Source organism: Chiloscyllium punctatum, chromosome 20 (assembly GCF_047496795.1).
Source record: "Chiloscyllium punctatum isolate Juve2018m chromosome 20, sChiPun1.3, whole genome shotgun sequence".
Classification (NCBI taxonomy): domain Eukaryota; kingdom Metazoa; phylum Chordata; class Chondrichthyes; order Orectolobiformes; family Hemiscylliidae; genus Chiloscyllium; species Chiloscyllium punctatum.
In genome coordinates this window covers 35,306,520-35,330,744 of record NC_092758.1, presented here as the reverse complement: position 1 = coordinate 35,330,744, position 24,225 = coordinate 35,306,520, and the positions used below count along the sequence as shown (strand labels likewise).

Sequence of the window (24,225 nt, the reverse complement as noted above, 5' to 3'; positions counted from 1 at the left end):
AAAACATTAGGTGCTACAATTAAGTCATTATGAGCTACCTTTAAATCCACACATTCCCGCAGCGATTCTTTTTGGTGTTGGTGTGATTTTATTGATTTTTACTTTAAAGCGATAATTTTGTAGGTAGCTCCTGAGTTGAGCTTAAAACTTGGTGAATTTGTGCAGTTTTACTACACAGCAAGATGGGGGATGAAACAGATTGGAAGAAAATTACTGACCACTTAGCTCTGCAGAGCAAGAAACTTACATCATCAACAAAACTAATATTGGAACATATCCAAGAGAATTTTGTCCAATTCATCACATAGCCCAAAATTTGAGGCCAGTCTCATCTTAAATAGACAAGGTTTAAACACACAAATGAGCAAGTCCAATCACCCTTAATAGTTCATAGACCTATGAAAGTCTAGCCTCCTCCAGAACCGCTCAATATTTCACACACATCACTCTCAGCAAAGTTCATTCAAACTGCCATCATTTTGTATTCAAAGAATCGCCAAACTTTGGTCCTAAATTTGCTATAACCTGACTAGACTGTAAATCTCAAATTTAATAGTATCCATCTGATTAGTTTGCTGGCATCACATTTAAAAACACAAACTAAGCCAAACATGATAATTCCAAATGATTGCAAGACATTAAACAATGAAATTAGATACTGAAAGGCATAGGAATATCAACTGCCAATATTTAAACATCCAAACTGCAATTAAAAGTTGAACGGTCAAGCAATCACCTTGACAGTATGAGAAACACAGATCATCTGTACTTATTGCAAGCTTGTGATTAACAGCAAATTAGTAAGAATTGGACATCAGTAACTGATGTCTAAACAATTCTAAAACATGTTTTTGTGAGCAATGTTATAACTAGCAAAACAAAATTTTCCAAGTAAGATCTAACTGTGAGAAAGCATTGCTCGAGGACATATCACAGACCTGTGCATATATTATTCAAGTATTTCCAACATCGCTGGCGGTGCATAAAATTCCTTGCCATTAGCGCCTGCTTCAAAAATTTAGAAACTAAATATTTAGGCCAAAAACTTAAAAACGTTTGGCCAGTTGGAGATTGGACAAAACCCGAAAGAGGTGTCGAGACCATTCAAGTCCCAATGAATTGATTATGTAGCAACTGTCTGGAAATTTAAACTTCTGATATACAATTAGATGTCATATGGAACCCTTCCATAGGTCTTCAGATACAGTTAGAGACAGGGATTTCAGACAGTTGTGGTTCATTGATCCTAACAGTTAGACGTGAAAAATTAGAGGAATTAAAAATGCTGTAAATTGAAAAACTGATCTCCTGGCCCACACCAAATGCAGCCTATCTGATTTTGTTCAACTGCCACTGGCATTTGACTTGATCAACCTCCTCCCTGTCACACCCCCATCTATCAGAACTTCCCCAGCCTAACATGCCCCCATCAATCCCATGTGACCTCACCTCCAACCCATCATTCATCCTATAACCCCATCTATTCTGTTGAAGGATGCACCCTACTTAACCTGCCCTGTCACCAGCGTTTCCTCTGAGCTGTGTGACTGTTCTAAGGTTCTATGAACGCCAATTGTGTGCCAGTGCATTGAATTCTGGTTTTGGATTTCACACCACGTGTGCACCAAAAACAAAAACATCTAGAAGAACCATTTGGTTGCCACTGTACCCATCTTGCAGCTTACTTCAACATAACCCCCCTCCAACACCCACCCCCATATCCTTATCCACTTAAATGGCTAACATTTTCATTAACACTCTGAAAAACTGTTTAAATATCCAACAGCTATTGAACATGTTAGCAAATTACTTAACTTACCACAATACAACAGTAAAAAGGGGACATAGTTTTGTTACTCCCAACTTTGTTTCATTGTGCGGATTTATTTGAACTTGGGATATGGTGCACATTTCTGAGGCCTTCAGCACTGTGCTCAGAAATGTGGTGGATGGACATATGGTAAAAACACACGTATGAGAACACCATCCTGACAACTGCTGCCCTCAGCTGGTTCAGGTTTTGAAATTTAACATCAGTAAGCTTGAAATGAGACTTGAATTTAGAAATACGTTCCTATGTCGAGGGAAGAGACCAAGATCAAAAAGTAGAACTTCAAGTTGAGAGTGTTTCAGTGCATTTCATATATGCCAATTCCTGTAACATCCCAGCATGCAGAGTACTCAACACCATTTGTCATTCTAAGAGAATGGATACATATAGACTAGAAATTCAACAAAATGAAGCAGGTTTTCAACTAGTCAAGCTGCACATGCATCCAACTGGGAAAGAGCTGTTAGTAAATCAGTTTTATCTAGATCCACGTCTGACAGAAAAAGGATGATTTTTAAGTTTGCAGACAGTCCACCAGGGCTGAATACTAGAGTTGCAGGAATAGGTAAATAAACTGTCGATTATTTTAAGAGATCAACGGATAGTTATATGGAACTTTAAACTGAAGAGATTAAATTGGCCATTTAGCGCATGCTTAGGTAAACTGAATAATGAAGAATTTGGTCTGCAAACTAAATGGCCTTATATTGTTCCACAATTTGAGAAAGCAATAGATTCTGCATGGTCCTGTCATTTCAGAATTGCAATCTTCACTAATCTTAGGATGGATAGTGATTTAGCATTACCAAAAAAAAATCACTGAAACAGTTTAGACCCGAAAATAAATATGTATCAGTTACTAAAACATTTACTTGCTGTGTAGTAAGACAAAAGATATATATTTTTTATAAATCAACCCAAATTAGAAGCGTTTTGTCACAAAATGTGTTTGCTCTTCAATATCCAAAACTCTAGTATGTTATATAATTTTACATAGGAAAGTGTGCCAACGTTAAAATAAATTGCCTATGTTGAGAGAAGTGCTCACTTCCATATGCATTCCATTATACTGCATTTGAAAACTAGCCTACTACACAACAGCAGCTGGAAGGTTCCTCTGCAGAACCCAGAAAACCATTGTTTGAATAAAACTAATGCAAAGACTTTGTGTTGTTTGAAAAAAAAAAGAGTATAAAATGCTCATAAAAATTATGTAAAACGCTCATTGCCCAGCTGTCTTATGAAGAATTCATTCTACATTGCATCAGTGGGGCTAGTCACATAAATGACCATCACCTCAGCTCTCCACATGAATCCTTCCACTGCTTAAAATATGTAAGCTCTGGGAAACATATAGAGGTTGAGCACTTTCTCCTTTTAAAGTGCTCCCCTCTACATTCAGCTTTGTGCTTTTCATGTATATTTAACACTTACTAAATGATAAAGTGTAAACTATTGCAAGTGCTCAAACTGATTACAATTCCCTCTACTTACCATTATTGGCTGCTAGCATGTCTATCATGCGGCCTGGTGTGCAAACTATAATTTCTGCTCCTCGCTTTAGCTCAGCAATCTGGATTAAGAAATATTTTTAAGATATACAAAAAAGCCATTACAAGTTATTTATTAAACATTATGATTTGCTTAATAATTCAAGTTGAATTTATTCTGCAGAAATTTCTAAAGATTTACTGCTATCAGCAGACAAATGAAGTTATGTATTAAGAGACATTGCCTTAAGGCATTCAACAATTTATGGAGCTATACTTGTAAAAATAATACAAAAGAAATTTATCCTATTAAATTGCTACATTGTTCAAAACTAGATGAACTTGTTTGTACAACATAGCTTCAGTCAAGCCGAATATTTATCTAAATCACGAAAAGGGAGACAATTATTCCACAAATGTACAATGTTAAAATCCTAGCAAAGCAATACAGTAGTGATACCAAAAAAAACTAATAAAAAATGTTTCCTCTGCCAAGTAGTATTGTTGATTGTGCAAGTCAGAAGCACTGAATCTAGCTCACCACCCAAGAATTGCACAAAAATGTATTTATTGTACTTAGTTAGGGAAAGGAGGCTAAGGAAATAAATCACTTTTCTCTCAAAGCAATTTAACTATATATCTCAGGTCTTTAGGAATTAACATTTTTAGATACCATTTTTCAATGCTCTTCTTTCCTAAAGAAGTTTGTCCCTCCATAAATCTAAAAACAACTTGCTTTTCCTGCAGGCTTTTTTTCATCTGGTGTGCAGATGAGGACCACTGTCTCCTCAAAACTTTCCAAGCTCAATTTGGCTTCTAGCACTAATGGCGCTCATATATCACTGTCAGCTCATGGACAATATTTGGTATTAAAATGGCAAATAAGTACAGAGAATCTCAAAAGTGCAAAGGATGGCAGCTTCAGCTAGGAGGCTTTCTATTGAATGATTAGTTTTTAGAAATTTATAACTTGATTTGAAAGTAAACTCAAGTAAAACACAAAACAAATCAAAGTTACCATTGTATTATTACATAATAAGTGTTAATCAATTTACTAGATAATGTAGGAAATAAAAACAAGACTAAGAAATAAAAAGCAAAACACTGCAGATTCTGGAATACTTTAAGAAGCCCCAGAAACTCTCGGAAATTTTTACGAGATCGGCCAACATTTATGGCCAACAATATTTTTAAAAATCAATTGCTTGTAACCCTATTAACTACCAACATACTTCAAGATGTTTTAAATTAATTTCAATTTGCTTTGAGGATGCAGATTTTCACAACAGCAGGCTCAGTTACTTCAATCTGACTCCAGTAATTACATAATTGCTTATTTGTTGGTGGAAACTTTCAAAGATTTTGAGCTCAATTCTCAATCTGCATTAAATAAGTTACAATTTCCACACATGAATCGCTGCTTTTAACATAGAAACAGAGAAAGCCATTAAAAAATCATTACCTGTTCACTTATTCCTGTTCCACCATAAACACACACTACCCTTAATCCAAGAGCTTTTGAGAACTTCTTGCATTCCTTGGTAATCTGAAGTGCTAACTCACGGGTAGGGGTGGAGATGAGTGCTGAAAACAAAAAGATTACACATTTTGAATGTTCAAATATTTTATTAAAATATTGATTCTTAAATAAAATGGAACACAGAACAACTAAAGATGGTCAATACTGACAACATCATATTACCTTCCCATGTGTTTCCTAATACTTTGCCTAATTATGTTCAGTGACTTTTTAATTAACATTTTGAGGCTATTGGAGTTATACTTAGATGGCGGCTTCCTTTTCTGATCAGAAATCAATGTCACTTTCAGTTTTTTTGTACAATTCTGTCTTCCAAACAATTTTGAAAAAAATCAGCCCCTCTTACACTCTCACTTGATATTCTGAAGTTAAATCTAGGAATTTATTAACTTTGGAATACTGTCTGCAATTCTGGTCTCCCTGCTATAGGAAGCATATTGTGAAACTTGAAAGGGTTCAGAAAAGATTTACAAGGATGTTGCCAGGGTTGGACAGTCTGAGTCACAGGGAGTGGCTGAAAAAGCTGGGGCTATTTTCTCTGGCGTGTCAGATGCTGAGGGGTGACCTTATGGAGATTTATAAAATCATGAAGGGCATAGATAGAGTAAATAGACAGGGTATTTTACCTTGGTTGGGAGAGTCCATAACTAGAAGACATAGGTTTAAGGTATGAGGCAAAAGATTTAAAAGGGATCTAAGGCAACTTTTTCATGGAGAGGGTGGTGCGCATAAGAAATGAGCCAAAGGAAGTATTGGAGGCTGGTACAATTACAACTTTCAAAGGCATCTAGATGGGTATATGAATAGAAAAGTTTAGAGGGATATGGGCCAGACGCTGGCAAATGGGACTAGATTGATTTAGGATATCTGGTCAGCATGGACAAGTTGGACTGAAGGGTCTGTTTCTGTGCTGTATATCTCTGAAGGCTTTGTTATGGAGTCATAGAGTTTCAATATAATTTCCTTTTACCTATTTCTTCTTGTACGTATATGGACAAGCAAGTAACTTGAAGTAACAGAAATCAAGTTTAAGCAACTTATAGGATGTACTATTCTAGTTTGCATTCTGGCTACACTGCAGCTTTAAAAGAAAATGGTTAAGTTTAAGCTGTCACCCTTCTGGGTAGGACTTTACATTTGGGCTAAACTAAGATTAAGTTTATAAAACTCAATTTCTAAGTTTTGAAACCTCAGATTAGATCTTAACTGTTTTATGCCAAAATTTGGTAAAAACATTAAACTTATGAAGTGCATTGAGATCTATGAGGTTATTCAATCACCAAATTTGCCATGCAATTATTAGCAATCGACAAAATATGCTGTTATGTTGAATTTAAAGCAAGTTACTGTTTCATTACAGGGCAAATTCAATTACTGGAACAATAAAAATGGTGAAAGTTATGATGTATGCATGCCATAAGTTATTAATTGCACTAAAACTGTCAGTATTTTTATTGTAGTCTTTCAATGGTGTATTTCTTGATATATGCACAAGATCTGTCTCAATATGTTCCAATTTAATAGCCAAGCCATGTAATTTTTTTAAAAAGAAAGATGAAAATTACAGTCATAAAAACAACAAGTACAAGAAGAACATGGAGACCATTTAGTTTTATATTGCAAGTTTTAACAATCTATGGGACACAGATCCAGTGCTATGGCTTAGGTTATGCACAGAACTAAATACTTACCAACAGGACCTTCTGATTCTTCAAGCGGCCTCTGATCCATGATATGTCGGAACATAGGCAAAAGGAAAGCTATAGTTTTCCCACTTCCAGTTTTCGCAATTCCAATTACATCACGTCCACACATGATGGCAGGAATTGCCTGTGCTTGAATTGGTGTTGGTTTCTCATACCCTTGCCTAAGATTAGAAAACAATACAAGTTTGCAATGTTGCAGTAAGCAATGAATGAATTTACAAAAGAATTTCGATACTGTAACATTTTAGAAAATACTCACTTTTTCAATGAACTTAATATCTTCATAGAGATCCCACATTGCACCCATGATTTAATAGGTTTTGGACAGCCTTTGCCACGTACTGCAATTCCCTCTAACTCTAATCTGTATGCATTCACTTCTGTAAAACAACACAAAAAGTGAATCTGCAAGAGAAGTTCAGTCATTTTGTCAAAAACAAACTACAGAGAATACGGAAGATCTGAAATAAAAATAGAAAATGTTGGCAATCATTGCACCAATGATGACCCTGCAATGTCTTTCTCCATTTCTCGATGTGCCTTGGGATAACCCTCTACTTTAAAGAGGCCATACACATACAAGTTTTACAACAATAATCAGGTCAGGTTTTTGGCTCATTGCCTGCCGATGCTTCAGCCTTTCTATTCACTTTGCGATTTTTTGGTCACTTGTCACTTCCTTACACAATCAGTGGCAGAGTGAGGAGATAGGTCCAAGATTGGAAGAAGAATCAAAGCTAACATAATGTAACTCAACATTTGAAGAAAAAAAAAGCTTTCCAGGAATATGCATTATAATAAACAGACATTTACCTAACCAGACCACAAATTATACCTGAGGTCAAATTGTGGCATTGTGTCAAATAGTCAGAGTCTGACAGAAATAAGAGAAAGCTAACCAGTCTTAAATGGCAATTCATTCAGCACTAATGTCACTGAAATGGCAAGGTCTGGTTCAGTTAATCAAACTGGTAAGATAATAGAAACATGGAGTATTATTTTGCCGTTTTTCCCAAATCAGAAAAAGGTTACGGTATCTTTTGCACATAAATCATGACACTGATTAATGTTGAGTAAATCATTACAATAAGCATGATATAATACACAGAACTACATCAAAAGGTTTGTAATGATAAATAGCTTCAAAAGTGCAACACAATAAGCTAAGGTAACCGTGGCTATGACGTGGTCAGCCTCATGAATGGACATATACATTTTTTTTTGTGGAAATAATCCCTTGGTGAGAAGACAAAGCCAACCCACTGAACCAGAGGAAGAAAGTCACACAAATGTCAAATTTCTGCTGATCATCTTCACTCTCTGTGCTACCACCAATTGGCCTTCCCTGTCCCTCGTTCTACAAAGACAATTTGTAACCTCCACTCCCTAGGAGCAAAAAAATCATTCTTGCCTCTCTTCTCCATAAGAAAAAATCTAAAACTAAAGCCAGTGCTCCTCCTCGAACTCTACTGACGAAAAGAGGAACATTCTTGTCCTAGTTAGCGATAATTTATTTCCACCTGAGGAATAACTGAATTATCTTTCAGCTCCTCCCTCAAAAAACACTCAGCATGGCCCGAACTTAGACCAAAATGTTGTTTAGTCCCTTTCCGATGAGAAAAAAATTATGTATAACTTGGAAAAGCAGATGGGAACGGATTTTAACCCTTTGCAGCATTCAGTGTGGAAAAGTGAGTGTAATCAAGTGCTAGCTAATTTGAATACTGGATCCAATATCTCCATTTTGTTTTAAAAAAGCTTTCCAGGAATCACATAACAGATGATTACAGGTAGCTCTGGTATAACGCATGTTTCAGTAGCAGGATTTGCCTATAATGTCACTGAAGAATTAGGGAATGGTATTTTGGAGAACGCTTACCTCCGTTGGCAATAGTGCAATTCCAGTGGGGATCAGTTCGCGCACTTCATTCTGTGTATATGCCGATGTGTGCACCAAAATCTCCACACCATTCTGCGTATGTGCCAGTATTCTTGCCAGTCAGCACATGCTCCAGTATTCACACATGTGCAATGTCAGTGCTGTTCTGCATGTATGCAACGTCAGCACCAAAGTCTTTGTGCCACTCTGTGCATGCACGACATGAGCTCTGGTCTTCATGCCATTCTACGCATAGGTCAGTCAGCTGCTGATAGAGTAGCTTTCTGAGAGGTATTGTGTAGCGAGCAGCTTTCTTAAATTTTTTAAAATGTATTATATTAAGTTTACTTTTGCTTTGTTAATAAATATGATTTCAACCTTCATTCAGGTTGTGCTATACTCGGCATAACACTTTTGGATGATTTTTGGGCAATCGTGAGTGATATACTTTGCTGGTCTGTCCCAACCCCACTTTTCCCATAGGTCCCATTAAGCAATTTTCTATGAAGTGAGATTTCGCTGGAATGCAACTACAACATTATCGGAGAACTACCTGTACTGATTTCTCTGCTGCAGATCCCTGCTGGTGCTGTTTTGAACAGTGACAGCTTTGGTTAGCTTATTTTATCTAGTTCATTTGGAGGAAAGTCTGCTAACAACATGATGATGTGGAGGTATGCTTGTTAAGAATAAGTTACCCAGCTGAAATCTCTCAATTCTGAAAATTAAACCATTTTGTCGAGTTCAAGGTAAAATCTATTTGTTTCTTAAATTTCTTTTTTAAAAGAGCACCTTAAGGTTGCACTCCCTAAGCTGCATCAGCAAAACTTCAGAGACAACCGTTCACAATTAGTGAATTGACATCAGCCAGAATGTCAGAACAACAGATCCCTGAACATTCAATGCTGTTTCTTTTGTCTTCAAGAATTACTTATTGTCAAAGTGTATTTTTCTTCAGAAAGTCAATATCTGCACAGAATTATTTTTCTTGTTTTCTTTAAAAGTTAATGCTTTAGACATTTAGAGGTTTGCACATTAATATGTTATTGACTGGTTAGTTAATTATTATGTGTTCATTGAATAAGCTCTGTTTAATAGTACACCAAAATTTCTTCTTTAAAATAAATTTGATTGGTAGACCTTTTTGAAAATCTGATATGGGCATTTAATTGGTCACCTTGGCAACTGGAAAAAAGTGTATTTATTTTTGCTGTGATCTATGGATAGTGGGAGCAGAGTTATTGTGCACTCCTTTACCTTTCATCAGAACATTCCACAAACTGCTGAGGCGTGAAATGCCCTACACTTGTTTATGGTTGTATAGTTCTTTAGGACATCATGAAATTAAAAGTTCTGTGATATGCAGTTGTCGGACAGTGATCTTGTAGCAATTTTACCACTTAGCTTACTTCCAATGTGACAATTTTGACTCTCGTTTTTCTAACACTGAACTAACAGCACATCCAGTCAAAGAAAAGTTCATCAGTATCCAGACCAACATTTAGTGCTCTATCAACACCACCAGAACAGATTGTGTTAACCATTTATGAACCTTGCTCATCAATTCTTTAAGTAAGAACCACTGTAGTCAACAGGTGAAATGGAATTTCCAAGCTGGATGGTTTAGTCAAGATTATGCAAACATAATGCTCATTATGAATTGTATGAGCCATAAATTTTGACTACAAATTCCCTCACCCACATTTAGAATACAAATGCTGATATAAACCTAAAAGATTAGTAGCTGGGTGTTGTGTTGCAGTTAAACCCCTTTGCCAAATTATCATCATTCATCATTATATTCTAAAGAAACACAGACTGAAAAAATATAGCATTAAGATTCATCTCAGTTGTAATGCTACCTGTTAGCATTGTAAATACAAACCTTCAGCAGTCATTTTTGCCAGTTCAGGAACTTCAACATAAAAGTTCTTTCGGAATGGCTCATATTCTATTTTCCCATGATCCACAGGTTCCAGCAGCTTCCTCTGTTTTGTCTGATACCCTGTCAGTGCAGTCTGAAGATCAACTTCTTCCTCCTCCGAGGAATACTATTCAGTTTAAAATAAAAGATTAGATTTACAGACTCAGTGGAGAATCTTGAAATATATTTTAAATTACAAATACAAAATAATCTGAAATGCCTTTGTCATTACCTCCATTGCATCCTGATCATTCTCCATCAGCTCTCCTTTCTTTTTCTCCATATCAGAATGTGGCTTTTTAGTCGTTACCACAGTCATAACTTTCATTACAGTAGCACCTGATTTCTGGAAACATAAAAACATTATGTTATTGCAAGTGTGAGGCATAAATAGAGCTAGAAAGTCTGAAGGAGGGAAGCTTATAACAAAAGATGGAATCATCAACTTAACTAACTGACTCGTGTGAACATAAAACATTAATAACTTTCATAAACAATATAGCTTCCAATACATCTCATTGGGACAAAGTGGAATGGACTGCTTATGGACATCTGAGATCCTCTTCCATAACAGTTTTAGGCAATGAGTTTTTACTCTAGATAATTTAAGTGGATCAGTTAAGTATTTTACAAGGTCAAAATTAGATATTCTTCTAAAAACAAAAACCTCAATCCCACTGATCTACTTGACTTGACATGACTGCATTAATTTCAAAAAGCTGAGCTGCACAGAAGATATAATCTATCAGGTACTATGCCTTTAGATAGCTGCTTAATTACCTGAGTCCAAGTTCCAAACATACAAAATGAACTGATTGCACACTGAAATATTTAAAACAAAACCTGGGCCCTGCTGGTCCTGACAAAAATTCTTGAAGATGAACAAATGCAGATAATCAAGGCTCCACTGTAGCTTAAAATGTATTAGCCAGTTTTGAGAAGATTTGTTGTTCAGGTTGAGGTTTTGGATGTAGGTTTGCTCGCTGAGCTGGAAGGTTCATTCCCAGACATTTTGTTACCCTGAGTAATATCTTCAGTGGGCATCAGGCGAAGCAATGCTGAAAATTCCTGCTTTCTCTTTATATGTTTCGTTTTCTTTGGGTTGGTGATGTCATTACCTGTGGTGACGTTATTTCCTGTGGTGAAGTCCCTTCCTGTTCCTTTTCTCAGGGGATGATGGACTTCATATTCACCACAGGACATGACATCACCAACCCGAAGAAACCGAAACATTTAAATAGAAAGCAGGAATTTTCAGCATTACTTGGCCTGAGGTCCACTGAAAATGCTACCTAGTAGGGTAACAAAACGTCTGGAAATGAACCTTCCAGCTCAGCGAGCAAACCTACATCCTTAAAATGTATCTATGATGGTCATAATTGTACTCAACACCATTTCTATCTTCACTGCAGTTACTATATGGAATGAAAATATTAACATCTTTTAAGAATAAAAGGGTTTTTTTTCCTTTTTACCCAACAAAAGCAATTATCAACTTGGCTTATCATTCAATATTCAGGAGGGTTACCCTGTCGATATCTGACATTATTCTGGACTCTATCCAATCTATATCAATATACAACTGAAACTAGAAAGGTATTTAAGCTGTTTTAGGATCTCCACGAGAGGTAGAACCAAGTTTCCAATGACATACCTCATGTGGCATTCCAGACATAAAAAACACCTAATAGGATATGGGCAAAATTAAAATTCATCTAAAAAGCAAGCACTTCCTACTGTCAAGAATCTGGCTCAGTTATTGAGTGCTGTAGTTTGAACCAGCACTACTAATAGCAAGGCAAGGAATTCACCTGAGATAAGGGATTCCAATGAGATAATTTCTAGGAGAGTAACTTTACCTTTTCACTTCCTCCTTTCACGCTTCCCATGTTAAACTTCTTCACTTCTTCCTTTATATCTTCCATATAAGCATCTAATGGATCCAATTCTTCATTGTCATCATCTCCTTCTTCTTTCCTTTCACCCTCTATGATTTCATCTTCATCATCTGTCCAAATAAAAATGAAAATCTAGTCAGTGGGAGAGGAATTTTAGGCAAGCGATTAAGTCAAGGCCTACCCTGGGATTCAGACTCAGCGGAACTAACAGGGGAGGAACTTCAAGTGAGCGAAAAAATGTGACTTCGCAAGAAAACTGTAACTTCATTGGTTGCTAAGAAATAACTATTTTCTGAATACCTACTGTAATTTGTTTTCAGATTAAGGTTAAGATTGATATAAAAGTATAGTCATGGCCATTATGATAACCTTGTACAAGGACAATCTTTTTAAAAATAGGAATAAGATTCTTTAAATTTAACTGAAGATGTCAGGGGAGCTCAAGCCAGAGAGTTTTGTATGATCTGCTGCATACAGAAATTTCTAAATTCTTCTGGCAGTGTGGATAACCACATCTGTACGAGTGCCACCTGTCCAAGCAACATGACTGCCAAGTCTTGGAAAGGGAGCATTGGCTGGAGGCACAGAGGAACATCTGAGAGGCAAGGGAACATAATGAAGAAGTTGACCTTAGGTTGCAGGAGGATACAGGCAGGTTGGTCAGATGGGCATATGGAATTGAACCCTGAAAAATGAGGTATAATGCATTTTGGAAGAGACGACAAGATAAGGGAATACTCAATGAATGAATGGCAAAACAATAGGAAGCTCAGAGGCAACAAAACAGAAATTGTCAGTGAAAATCAGCAGGTCTACCAACATCTTTGGGAAGAAAGTAGAGTTAAAGTTTTGAGACAAGGGACTCATCATCAGAAATGCTAGTAACTAAGAAAACACAACATATATGCTGAATACAAAGGTTGGGGGTGGCGGGGGGGGGTGCAAATGGTACTTCAACTTGGATTGAGGTAACTACTTTTGAACAATTTCTGTCTTGAGTTAACACAAGCAGATTGAAGCATGCAACAGTGCATATTTTGGATGTCCTAATTACCAGATAAATGGAGACAGAGCCAAGAGAGAGAGAGAGAGAGATGTAAAAGATTGTGAGAGGCATGGAAAGGGTGGACAGGACTGTTCCCCTCAATTGAAGGATAAGTAAACAAGGGTACATAACTTTAAGCTGAAGGCAGGAGGTTTAGAGGGGATTTGAAAAAAAATTCTTTTCACCCAGAGGGTGGTGAAAATCTGCAATGCATTGCCTGAGAGGATAGTTGGGACAAGAAACCACACAATCTTTAAAAAAGTACTTGGATGAGCACTTGAAATGTCATAACATTCAAGGTTGTGGGCCAAAAGGCAGAAAGTGCCATTGGTCTAGGTATGTAATGTTTTTTTTAAATGTCAGTGCAGACTCTATGGGCCAAAGGGCCTCTTCTGTATTGTAGGGCTCTACTACACTGAACCGTTAGAAAAAAAATTAATTATGGATATCAGAAACAAGACAAAGCCATCAAAATTAGACAGTGCCGATCAATATTCCATTTGTGCCCTTGTAGGTGGATTCAAATCCAACCGAGCCCATCAAAATTCTGCTTTGAACAAGTCATTTTTGATCATGAGGCGCAACAATTCAAGTGTCAACAATTTTACATAGCATCTACAAGCAGAGAAACAGGATATTTAGCCTAACCTCATGTCAATACTCCACGTGTACTTGCTCATATGCTTCATCAATTATTTACATAACTCTCTATTTCCTCCTCCCATAATTGTTTATCTCTCACACCTTAAATGTACCTACACTATTTCTTGGCAAGTACTTTCAATGGTGATAAATTACACATCCTCAACAATTTGTGAAAAGAAATTTCTTCACAGACATTCCCAAATTTAACAGGAAACTATACACCTCAGCAGACAGATGCCTGTGGTTTCCTCTTCTGGCAATTTAGGTGAGGCAGTAGAACTTAATATGTGGAAATTAAATGGGGACAATACTTGATTTCTTGGGGGCTCTCTTATACAACTGGCCTTTTGTATTGCACATTCCCAAAAATGGAATTACTATCCTGCCATGTGATTGTTTAAAATCTGCTTTAGTCTTTAAAATCTCCATTGGGTTATCGGGTTAGCTGCAAGGCTAATGTGTGCTTCAGAGTAATGCCAACAATGCAGGGCTTAAACTCTGCCCTTATGGAGGTGAACTTGGAGCCTGTCCCCTTGCCCTTCAATAAAAATCATGGCATAAGTCAGGACGGGGAAAATTTCTGGCTGTAACAGCTGTTCCTTTTTGGAGGTATTTTAGGTGTTGGAGGGATTTCCTCGAATTCCAGGAGCAGCAATGACTGTTTTATATGCTGTTGCATTGTTTTGGAACTATGAAGAAAAAAAAAGTCAAAACAACAGCACTGTTAAAAGGGAGCACACAGAGTCATACAGATGTACAGTAGGGAAACAGACCAGATATCCCAACCCAATTTAGTCCCACCTGCCAGCACCCGGCCCAGATCCCTCCAAACTTTTCCTATTCATATACCCATCCAAATGCCTTTTAAATGTTGCAATTGTATCAGCCTCCACCACTTCCTCTGGCAGCTCATTCCATACACGTACCACCCTCTGCGTGAAAATATTGCCCCTTAGGTCTCTTTTATATCTTTCCCCAAATGGTGAGGTCAGTGCAGAGAGAGAGAAAGATACCCACATTGCTAACTGACCGGGTTAGCAGTTACTGCCTTTGCTGATGAATTAATGTATCACTGGACATCGAAAACTGTGTCTGGGAAAATTAAAAAATAGTGAACTCCATATTTGATCTTGGAGGACCTGTTTGGAAGAGGTCACAGCACAGAAACAGATAAGTGAATATCTTAAGTGGGGATTAAAGTAAGTCTGTAGTAGTGAGCAGAGTGGGTTCTTTCTTGATTATGTGTTTTACTGAGCTATGTCCCTTTTGGAGAGGAATCAAGATAGTGCTATTTTCTGGGAAAGAAGCAAAAATGGCCCTTAGTAGAGTGATATGCTCTTCTTGTCGAATGTGGGAGTTGAGGGAGAGTTTACGTGTTACTAAGGATTATATCTGCAATAAATGCCATTGCTTGTGAATGCTATCAGATCAAATGGATCAGTTGGAGAGACAGTTAGAGGCAATGAGGAATTCACAAGAGCAGAGGGATGTGGTGGATGGCAGTTATAGAAAGTAGGGGGAAGATCTCAGATACAGTCACATAGAGAGGTTAACTCCAGGAAAGGTAAGAGAGCGAGGCACCTAGTGCAGGAGTGTTCTGTGGCTATCCCCATTTCAAGCAGGTATGCTGTTTGGGAAAATGTAGGGGGTAATGGATTCTCAGGGGAATGTAGCACGAACAGCCAAGTTTCTGGTATTGAAACTGGCTCCGACGTAATGAGAGGTACATCGGGTTCCAAGCATTTGATTGTGAGAGCGGACTCTCAAGTCCGAGGTACAGACAGAACTTTCTGTGGCCAGCAGCAAAAAATCAAAATGGTGTGTTGCTTCCCTGGTGCCAGGATCAAGGATGTCTCAGAGATGGTGCAGAATGTTCTCAAGGGGGAGACGGGCCAGCAGGAGGCCACTGTACACAATGGAACCAATGACATAGGAAGGGAAAAGATTGAGATTCTAAAGGGAGATTGCAGAGAGTAAGGCAAGAATTTAAAAAGGAGGTTTTCGAGAGTAGTAATATCTGGATTACTCTCAGTGCTACGAGCTAGTGAGGGCAGAAATAGGAGAATAGAGCAGATGAATGCATGGCTGAGGAGCTGGTGTATGGGAGAAGGGTTCACATTTTTGGATCATTGGCATTTCTTCTGGGGTAGACGTGACCTGTAAAAAAGGACGGATTGCACCTGAATTGGAAGGGAACTAATATACTGGCAGGAAGTATGCTGGAGCTGCTCAGGAGGATTTAAACTGTTAATGTGGGAGGCAGGACCCAGGGAGATGGTGAGGAAAGAGATCAATCTGAGACTGGTGCAGGTGATAAAAGAAGTGAGTCAAACAGTCATGACAGGCAGGGGTAAAGCAGAGAACAAGGTAGGACTGATAAATTAAACTGCATTTATTTCAATGTAAGAGGACTAACAGGGAACTCAGAGCACGGTTAGGAACATGGGACTGGCATATCATAGCAATTACAGAAACATGGCTCAGGGATGGATAGGACTGGCAGTTCCAGGATACAAATGCTACAGGAAGGATAGGAAGGGAGGAAAGAGAGGAGAGGGGAGTGGTGTTTTCGATAAGGGATAGCATTACAGCTGTACTGAGGGTGGATATTCCCAGGAGAGTGCCACAAGGATCAGTGCTGGATCCACAACCTTTCATCATTTACATAAATGAGTTGGATGTGAGCATGAGGTATACTTAGTAAGTTTGCAGATGACACCAAAAATTGGAGATGTAGTGGGCAGCGAAGGAGGTTACCTCAGATTACAACAGGGTCTTGATCAGATGGGCCAATGGGCTGAGAAGTGCCAGATAGAGTTTAATTTACATAAATATGAGGTGCTTGGGAAAGCAAATCTTAGTAGGACTTATGCACTTAACGGTAAGGTCCTAGGGAGCGTTGCTGAACAAAGAGATCTCAGAGTGCATGTTCATAGCTCCTTGAAAGTGGAGTAGTAGATTGACAGGATAGTGAAGGCGGCGTTTGGTATGCTTTCCTTATTGGTCAGGAGTTGGGAGGTCATGTTGTGGCTGTACAGGACATTGGTTAGAGCACTGTTGGAATATTGCATGCACTTGTGGTCTCCCTCCCATTGGAAAGATGTTGTGAAACTTGAAAGGGTTCAGAAACGATTTATAAGGATGTTGCTAAGGTTGGAGGATTTGAGCTCTAGGGAGAGGTTCAATTGGCTAGGACTGTTTTCCCAGAGCATTGGAGGCTGAGGGATGACCTTATAGGGGTTTATAAAATCATGGATAGGGTAAATAGACAAAGTCTTTTCTCTGGGGTGGGGAAGTCCAGAACCAGAGGGCATAGGTTTAGGATGAGAGGGGAAAGATATAAAAGAGATCTAAGGGGCAACATTTTCACACAGAGGGTGGTACGAGTAGAATAAGCTAGTGGAGGCTCGCACAATTCCAACATTTAAAAGGCATCTGGATGGGTATATGAATAGGAAGGGTTTGGAGGGATATGGGCTAGATGCTGGCAAGTGAGACTAGATTGGGTTGGGACATCTGGTTGGCATGGACGAGTTGGACCGAAGGGTCTGTTTCCATACTGTACATCGCTATGACTCTACGACAAATCAAAGATGATCCCTGGAGGAGTCCTTTCAGTCGCTTGCTCATCCTTTACAACATGTGAACCTGCTGGTTTGGTTAATATTCTTGGAAACAGTTTTTGAATCTGCTCCAGTGCCTGCATATCCTTTCCAAATATGACACCAGAATTGCAGAGAACACTCCAAAACGTCCTTCAAGATTCAATGTAAATTCAGCGCAACACCTCTACTTTTTAATTCTATCAATCTAAAAATGAAACTATGGTTCAGCTTGCCTTTTTAACTACAATAGATACTTTTTGATTTATGTATTTCAATTCTTAGATTCCACTTTTTTTTTCCAAATTATATACATGACCTCCTTATCTCCTACGAGACTATAAAACCTTATGCTTATCCATGTTGAATTCTGTTTCGGGTCTCAACGGAAAGCTTAAGAATGGAAAATTTGCAGTATTATATTATGCTGCCATGCTTTTTGAAACTGGTTGTGACTTTGATATCAAAATTAAAACCAGAGCACTGGACCTGTTTGGAATATTACAGAGCAAATGACATGCATTCTGATTGAACAGTAAATCAAATAATTGCTGAGTGCAAAACGTTCATTCCAAATACAAATACAGTCATAGAGTCATAGGGATGTACAGCACAAAAAGAGAACCTTCGGTCCAATGAGCCCATATCAACCAGATATCCTAAATAAATCTCATCCCATATGCCAGCACTTGGCCCATTTCCCTCTAAGCCCTTCCTAGTCATCTATCCCCCCGATGCCATTAAATGTTGTAATTGTACCAGCCTCCAACCTCTTCCTTTGCAGCTCATTCCACACCACTACGCTCTACGTGAAAAGGTTGCCCCTTAGGTCCCTTTGAAATCTTTCTGCTCTCATCTTAAACCTATGCCCTCTAGTTTTGGGACTCCCCTCTCCCAGGAAAGAGACCTTGTCTATTTACCATATCCATGCCCCTCATGATTTCATAAACCTCTACAAGGTCACCCCTCAGCCTATGACGCTCCTGGGAAAACAGCCCCACCCGATTCAACTTCTCCCTATAGCTCAAACCTTCAAATCCTGGCAATAACCTTGTAAATCTTTTCTAACCCTTTCAAGTCTTACATCATCCTTCCTATAGCTGGGAGACCAGAATTGCACACAATATTCCAAAAGTGGCCTAACCAATGTCCTGTAAGCTGCGACATAACGTCCTAACTACTATTCTCAATGCTCTGTCCAATAAAGGAAAACATATGAAATGCTTCTTTACTATCCTATCCACCTGCGACTCCACTTTCATGGAACTATGAACCTGCACTCCAAGGTCTCTTTGTTGTGGTTCTGTTCGCAGAGCTGGGAATTTGTGTTGCAAACGTTTCGTCCCCTGTCTAGGTGACATCCTCAGTGCTTGGGAGCCTCCTGTGAAGCGCTTCTGTGATGTTTCCTCCGGCATTTATAGTGGCTTGTCTCTGCCGCTTCCGGTTGTCAGTTCCAGCTGTCCACTGCAGTGGCGGGTATATTGGGTCCTGGTCGATGTGTTTGTTGATAGAATCTGTGGATGAGTGCCATGCCTTTAGGAATTCCCTGGCTGTTCTCTATTTGAGATTGGTGAGCCACACAAACTGGCTAAAGCACTACAGCAGAAACTGAAACACCTGATCAGCGGATCCAGACAATCTATACAATCAACAGGAATTCTTGAACATCATCAGAAATATACACATAGACGAGGAAGAAACCATGGTCTCATTCGATGTAACGGCACTGTTCACCTCTATCGACAAAACCCTAACCAGAGAAACAATAGCCAACCTGCTGGACATACAGAACAGACAATAGGACGTTGAACCTATCAACAAAGACGGCATACTTAAACTACTGGACCTGTGCCTCACAACACACTTCACATTCAACAACCAGATATACGAACAAATCAACGGAACACCCATGGGCTCACCGATCTCTGGACTCATAGCAGAAGCAGTATGCAAAGGTTAGAACAAACAGTCTTACCGCAAATTCAACCCAAATTCTGGGTCAGATATGTAGATGATACCTTTGTAATCATTAAAAACACAGAAATAGAGAACACACCGGATAATCAGCGCCACACTCACAGGAATCCGATTCACTAGAGAGGAAGAAAAGGACAACCAACTCCCATTCCTAGATGTGATGGTACAGAGAACACCGAACGGAGAATTCAGCACAAAGGTATACAGGAAAGCCACACACACAGACCAAGTCCTGAACTATGAAAGCAACCACCCCAACACACACAAACGAAGTTGCATCAAGACGCTATTCAAAAGGGCCACAACACACTGCAGTACACCAGAACTGTAAAAAGAGGAAGAAGAACACCTATACAACGTATTCGCCAAAAACGGATACCCCCGCAATTTCATCAACAGATGCCTAAGGGAAAGACAACGGAACGAGGACATGCCGCAACCAAAAGGACTAGCCACACTACCATACATCAGGAGCATTTCCGAACTGACAGCCAGACTACTGCGACCACTAAGACTCATAACAGCACACAAACGAACAGCCACTCTCAGACAACAACTCACCAGGACGAAGGACCTGATACCCAGCCTGAGCAAAACCGATGTAGTGTACAAAATCCCATGCAAGGACTGCACGAAACACTACATAGGACAAACAGGAAGACAGCTAACGATCCACATCCATGAACACCAACTAGCCACGAAACGACACGACCAGCTATCCTTAGTAGCCACACACGCAGATGACAAGCAACATGAATTCGACTGGGACAACACTACTATTATAGGGCAAGCCAAACAGAGAACAGCCAGGGAATTCCTAAAGGCACTCATCCACAGATTCTATCAACAAACACATCGACTTGGACCCAATATACCAGCCACTGCAGCGGACAACAGTGGACAGCTGGAACTGACAACCAGAAGCGGCAGAGACAAGCCACTATAAATGCCGGAGGAAACATCACAGAAGCGCTTCACAGGAGGCTCCCAAGCACTGAGGGTGTCACCTAGATAGGGGACGAAATGTTTGCAACACAAATTCCCAGCTCGGTGAACAGAACCACAACAATGAGCACCCGAGCTACAAATCTTCTCCCAAACTTTGAAGGTCTCTTTGTTTAGCAACATTCCCCCAGACTTTCTCATTAAGTGTACAATTCCTGCCCTGATTTGCCTTTCCAAAATGCAGCACCTCACATTTATCTAAATTAAACTCCGTCTGCCACTCCTCAGCCCATTGGCCCATCTGATCAAGATCGCATTGATTTCTATGGTAACCTGCTTTGCTGTCCACTACACCTCCAATTTTGGCGTCATCTGCAAACTTACTAACCATACCTCTGTTCACATCCAAATCATTTATATAAATAACAAAAAGCAGTGGATCGAGCACTGATTGTGGCACATCACTGGTCGCAGGCATCCAGTCTGAAAGCAGCCCTCCACTACCACCCTTTGTATTCTACCTTTGAGCCAGTTCTGTACCCAAATGGCTAGTTCTCCCTGTATTCCATGTGATCTAACCTTACTAACCAGTCTACCATGAGGAACCTTGTTGAATGTCTTACCGAAGTCCATGCAGATCACATCCATTGCTCTGCCCTCATCAATCTTCCTCGTTACTTCTTCAAAAACTCAATTAAGTTAGTGAGACATGATTGCCCACACGCAAAGTCATGTTGACCATCCCTCACCAGTCCTTGTTCCAATATAATCTAAAGCAACTTGGATTGATGTAACTACTTTTTGACAATTTCTATCCTGTGTTAGGCACAAGCAGCTGAACATGCATGCAACAATGCATGTTCTAGATATTCTAATTACCCTGCAAACACAGACATTCTCAAATTTAACAGGAAACTAAAAACCCCAGCAGACAGAGATGTCTGTGGTTTTCTTTCCTGGCAATCTCAGTAAGGCTGCAGGACCTAATACATGGAAGTTGAAAGGGAAGATAGATGTCAACTTGGACTGGTTGACTTGGGCAAATAATTCAAACCATCCACTGCAGCAGTTTAAGGAGGCAGTTCACCACAACCTTCTTAAAGGCAGTTGGGTATGGGCAATAAATGCTGGCCTAGTCAGCGAAGCTCACATTCCATGAGCAAATAAACAACATCATATTTATCCAATGATTCCATTTCCTTTCTGCCTTTTTTCTGTCCTCCTCTCATCCAAAATAATTAACCAATAAACCTGTAAATATTTTCCAAATAAATGTTCAATCAAGGGCTTAGGCTATTTGGACACAAAATGATTTCTGGCATTAACAAGATTTGGGAGTGTGCTCAATGCCTTGGCCAAGAGGTGTCCCCCAACCAATACTACCAAATCAGTCAATGTAAGAACAGAAGAATTAGAAGCAGCAGTAGACAATTCAGCCCCTCAAGTCTGCTCTGCTGTTTGGTACGGCCATGGCTGATATTATCACAGCCTCAACTCCACTTTCCTGCCCACTCTCCATAAGCCCTCAACACACTACTAGTTAGCAAATTTGTCTATTTCATCCTGAAATTTATGCAATGTCCCAGCATCCAAAATCCTTCAAAGATGCTGCTGTGTTTAAAATGTTGACTATGTGACAATATCATTGCAATTCGAAGTAATTCATTGGAAACAATACAAAAACTGTATTAAAAATTTTACCATCATCATCCTCAAGACTCCATTTTTTGCCCTGTTTCATCTCTTCAAGTTCTCTCTTTATTTCACCAATATTTTCAACGACCTTTTTGCGCTGTTCTTCTCTCCATTTTTCAACACGTTCTTTCCGTTTTCTCATTTCCTCTTCCAATTTACTTTGCTCAAAATTCTATTAGGATTGATGACATTTTGATAATTAAAGTTAATTAATTTTAATATGACAGCAAAACTTCTCCATTAGCCTTTTCTCTGTCAGTATAGAGTCAGCTAACTAACTAACCAGTTAGCACTAACAACATGAATAATTGCATTTCTGAAAATGAAAGCGAAAAATGAAAAAAGGGTGGTAATGGAGGGCATTACCTATTGGACTCTAAATGTTCTAAACATTCATATTTATACAACATTTGCATACTAATGCAAATGTAAAGATCGAAAGATTCCCTCCATCATATGGTCAGAAATAGGGATGCCCACTAATGACTACACAATGTTCAGCACCATTCGCGACTCCTCAGATAGTGAAGCAGTTCAAATGCAACAAAATCTGGACAATATCCAGGTTTGGGCTGACAACTGGCAAGTAATATTTACACCACACCAATGCCAGGCAATGCCCATCTCAAATAAGGGACAAAATAACCACAGCGCCTTCAAATTCAGTAGTGCTGTCAATGGTAACATCCTGGGTATTACCACTGACCAGAAACTCAATTGGACTCGCCACATAAATACAGTGGCAGCAAGAGCAGGTCAGAGGCTTGGCATACTGCAACGAGTAACTCACCTCTTGACTCCCTAAAGCTTGTCCACCATCTCCAAGGCACAAAAAAGGAGTGCGATGGAATATTCTCCACTTGCATGGATGGGTGCAGTTCCAACAACACTCAAGAAGCTGGACATCATCCAGGACAAAACAGCCCACTTAATTGGCCCTACGTCTACTCCCTCCACCACTGACAGTAGCAGCAGTGTGTTCTATCTACAAGATCCAAAACTACGACTACTTCCATCTCGATGGACAAGGGCAGCAGATATATGGGATTGCCACCATCTTCAAGTTCCCTTTCAAGACACTCACCATCCTGACATGGAAATATATCACTGTTCTTTTACTGTCATTGGGTCAAAATCTGGAATTCCCTCCCTAATGGCATTGTGGGTCAACCTACAGCAGGTGGACTGCAGTGGTTCAAGAAAGTAGCTCACCACCACATTCTCAAGGGCAACTAGGGATGGGCAATAAACGCTGGCCAGTTAGCAATGCCCACATTCCACAAAATGAATAAAATAAAGACAAACTGATGGAAAACAGGTTTGGCAGCATCTGGAGAGAAATATAAAGTTAACATTTTGATGCAAATAACTTTCCTTTGAAAGAGGAGCGCGGATCACCTGAAAGTATTGTCGATATAAATCAACAATGATGATAGGGGCACATTCAGAAACTGGTATGATTAAAAACAGACGTTAAAATACTGAACAAGATCCTTTCTTTGTTGGATAGTTTATTTGCAAGATGCAGGATCATAGATTTCCTAATTTCTAACAATGCCCAAGTTTTCTTCTGTTATAGCCTTTTGAATACCAACTAAATTAAATTAATCGAATAAAGTTAACAAGCAACAGTTGTTAAAGTATTCAGGATCCTATACTTTTGCTTTTAAGATATTTTCTAAAGGTAGTTTAGGGATGTCTCATCTCCACAGCAGGTGGAGCTTGATCCAGTCCTCCTGGCTTAGAGGTGGGGACACTGTCACTGTGCCACAACAGCACAAACAGGGCTCTCTCAAGAATATTTTCTAATTAACATGTTAGAGATGTTATTATACACAACTGCAGCAGGTAGGATTTGAACATGCGCCTCCTTGCTCAGAGACAGGGACACTACTAGTGTGCCACAAATTTCCCAATAGGGCCCTTGTCAATTGTTAACAAAATAACAGCTGTCACCTGTGTATTTTTAACAACATCATCATCAACCACGAACAGGGGCTTCTGTGATGCAGTCGGAGCTCTGAGCAAACAAACTCTGGTTTGAGTCC

At 39.2% G+C, this 24,225-nt stretch overlaps 1 protein-coding gene across 4 annotated transcripts in view; it reads right to left on the bottom strand.

The window, feature by feature from the left end:
* ddx46 (DEAD (Asp-Glu-Ala-Asp) box polypeptide 46) overlaps positions 1-24,225 on the bottom strand; it is a 70,958-nt gene that overhangs the window by 22,489 nt on the left and 24,244 nt on the right. For all 4 annotated transcript variants that reach the window (XM_072590668.1, XM_072590667.1, XM_072590669.1 and 1 more), the window contains 8 exons: positions 22,184-22,349; positions 12,230-12,378; positions 10,603-10,716; positions 10,332-10,497; positions 6,827-6,947; positions 6,553-6,728; positions 4,784-4,905; positions 3,326-3,404 (listed from right to left, as the gene is read on the bottom strand). In XM_072590668.1, coding sequence (XP_072446769.1) covers positions 3,326-3,404; positions 4,784-4,905; positions 6,553-6,728; positions 6,827-6,947; positions 10,332-10,497; positions 10,603-10,716; positions 12,230-12,378; positions 22,184-22,349 — 1,093 coding nt within the window. The remainder of the gene's footprint in view (positions 1-3,325; positions 3,405-4,783; positions 4,906-6,552; positions 6,729-6,826; positions 6,948-10,331; positions 10,498-10,602; positions 10,717-12,229; positions 12,379-22,183; positions 22,350-24,225) is intronic.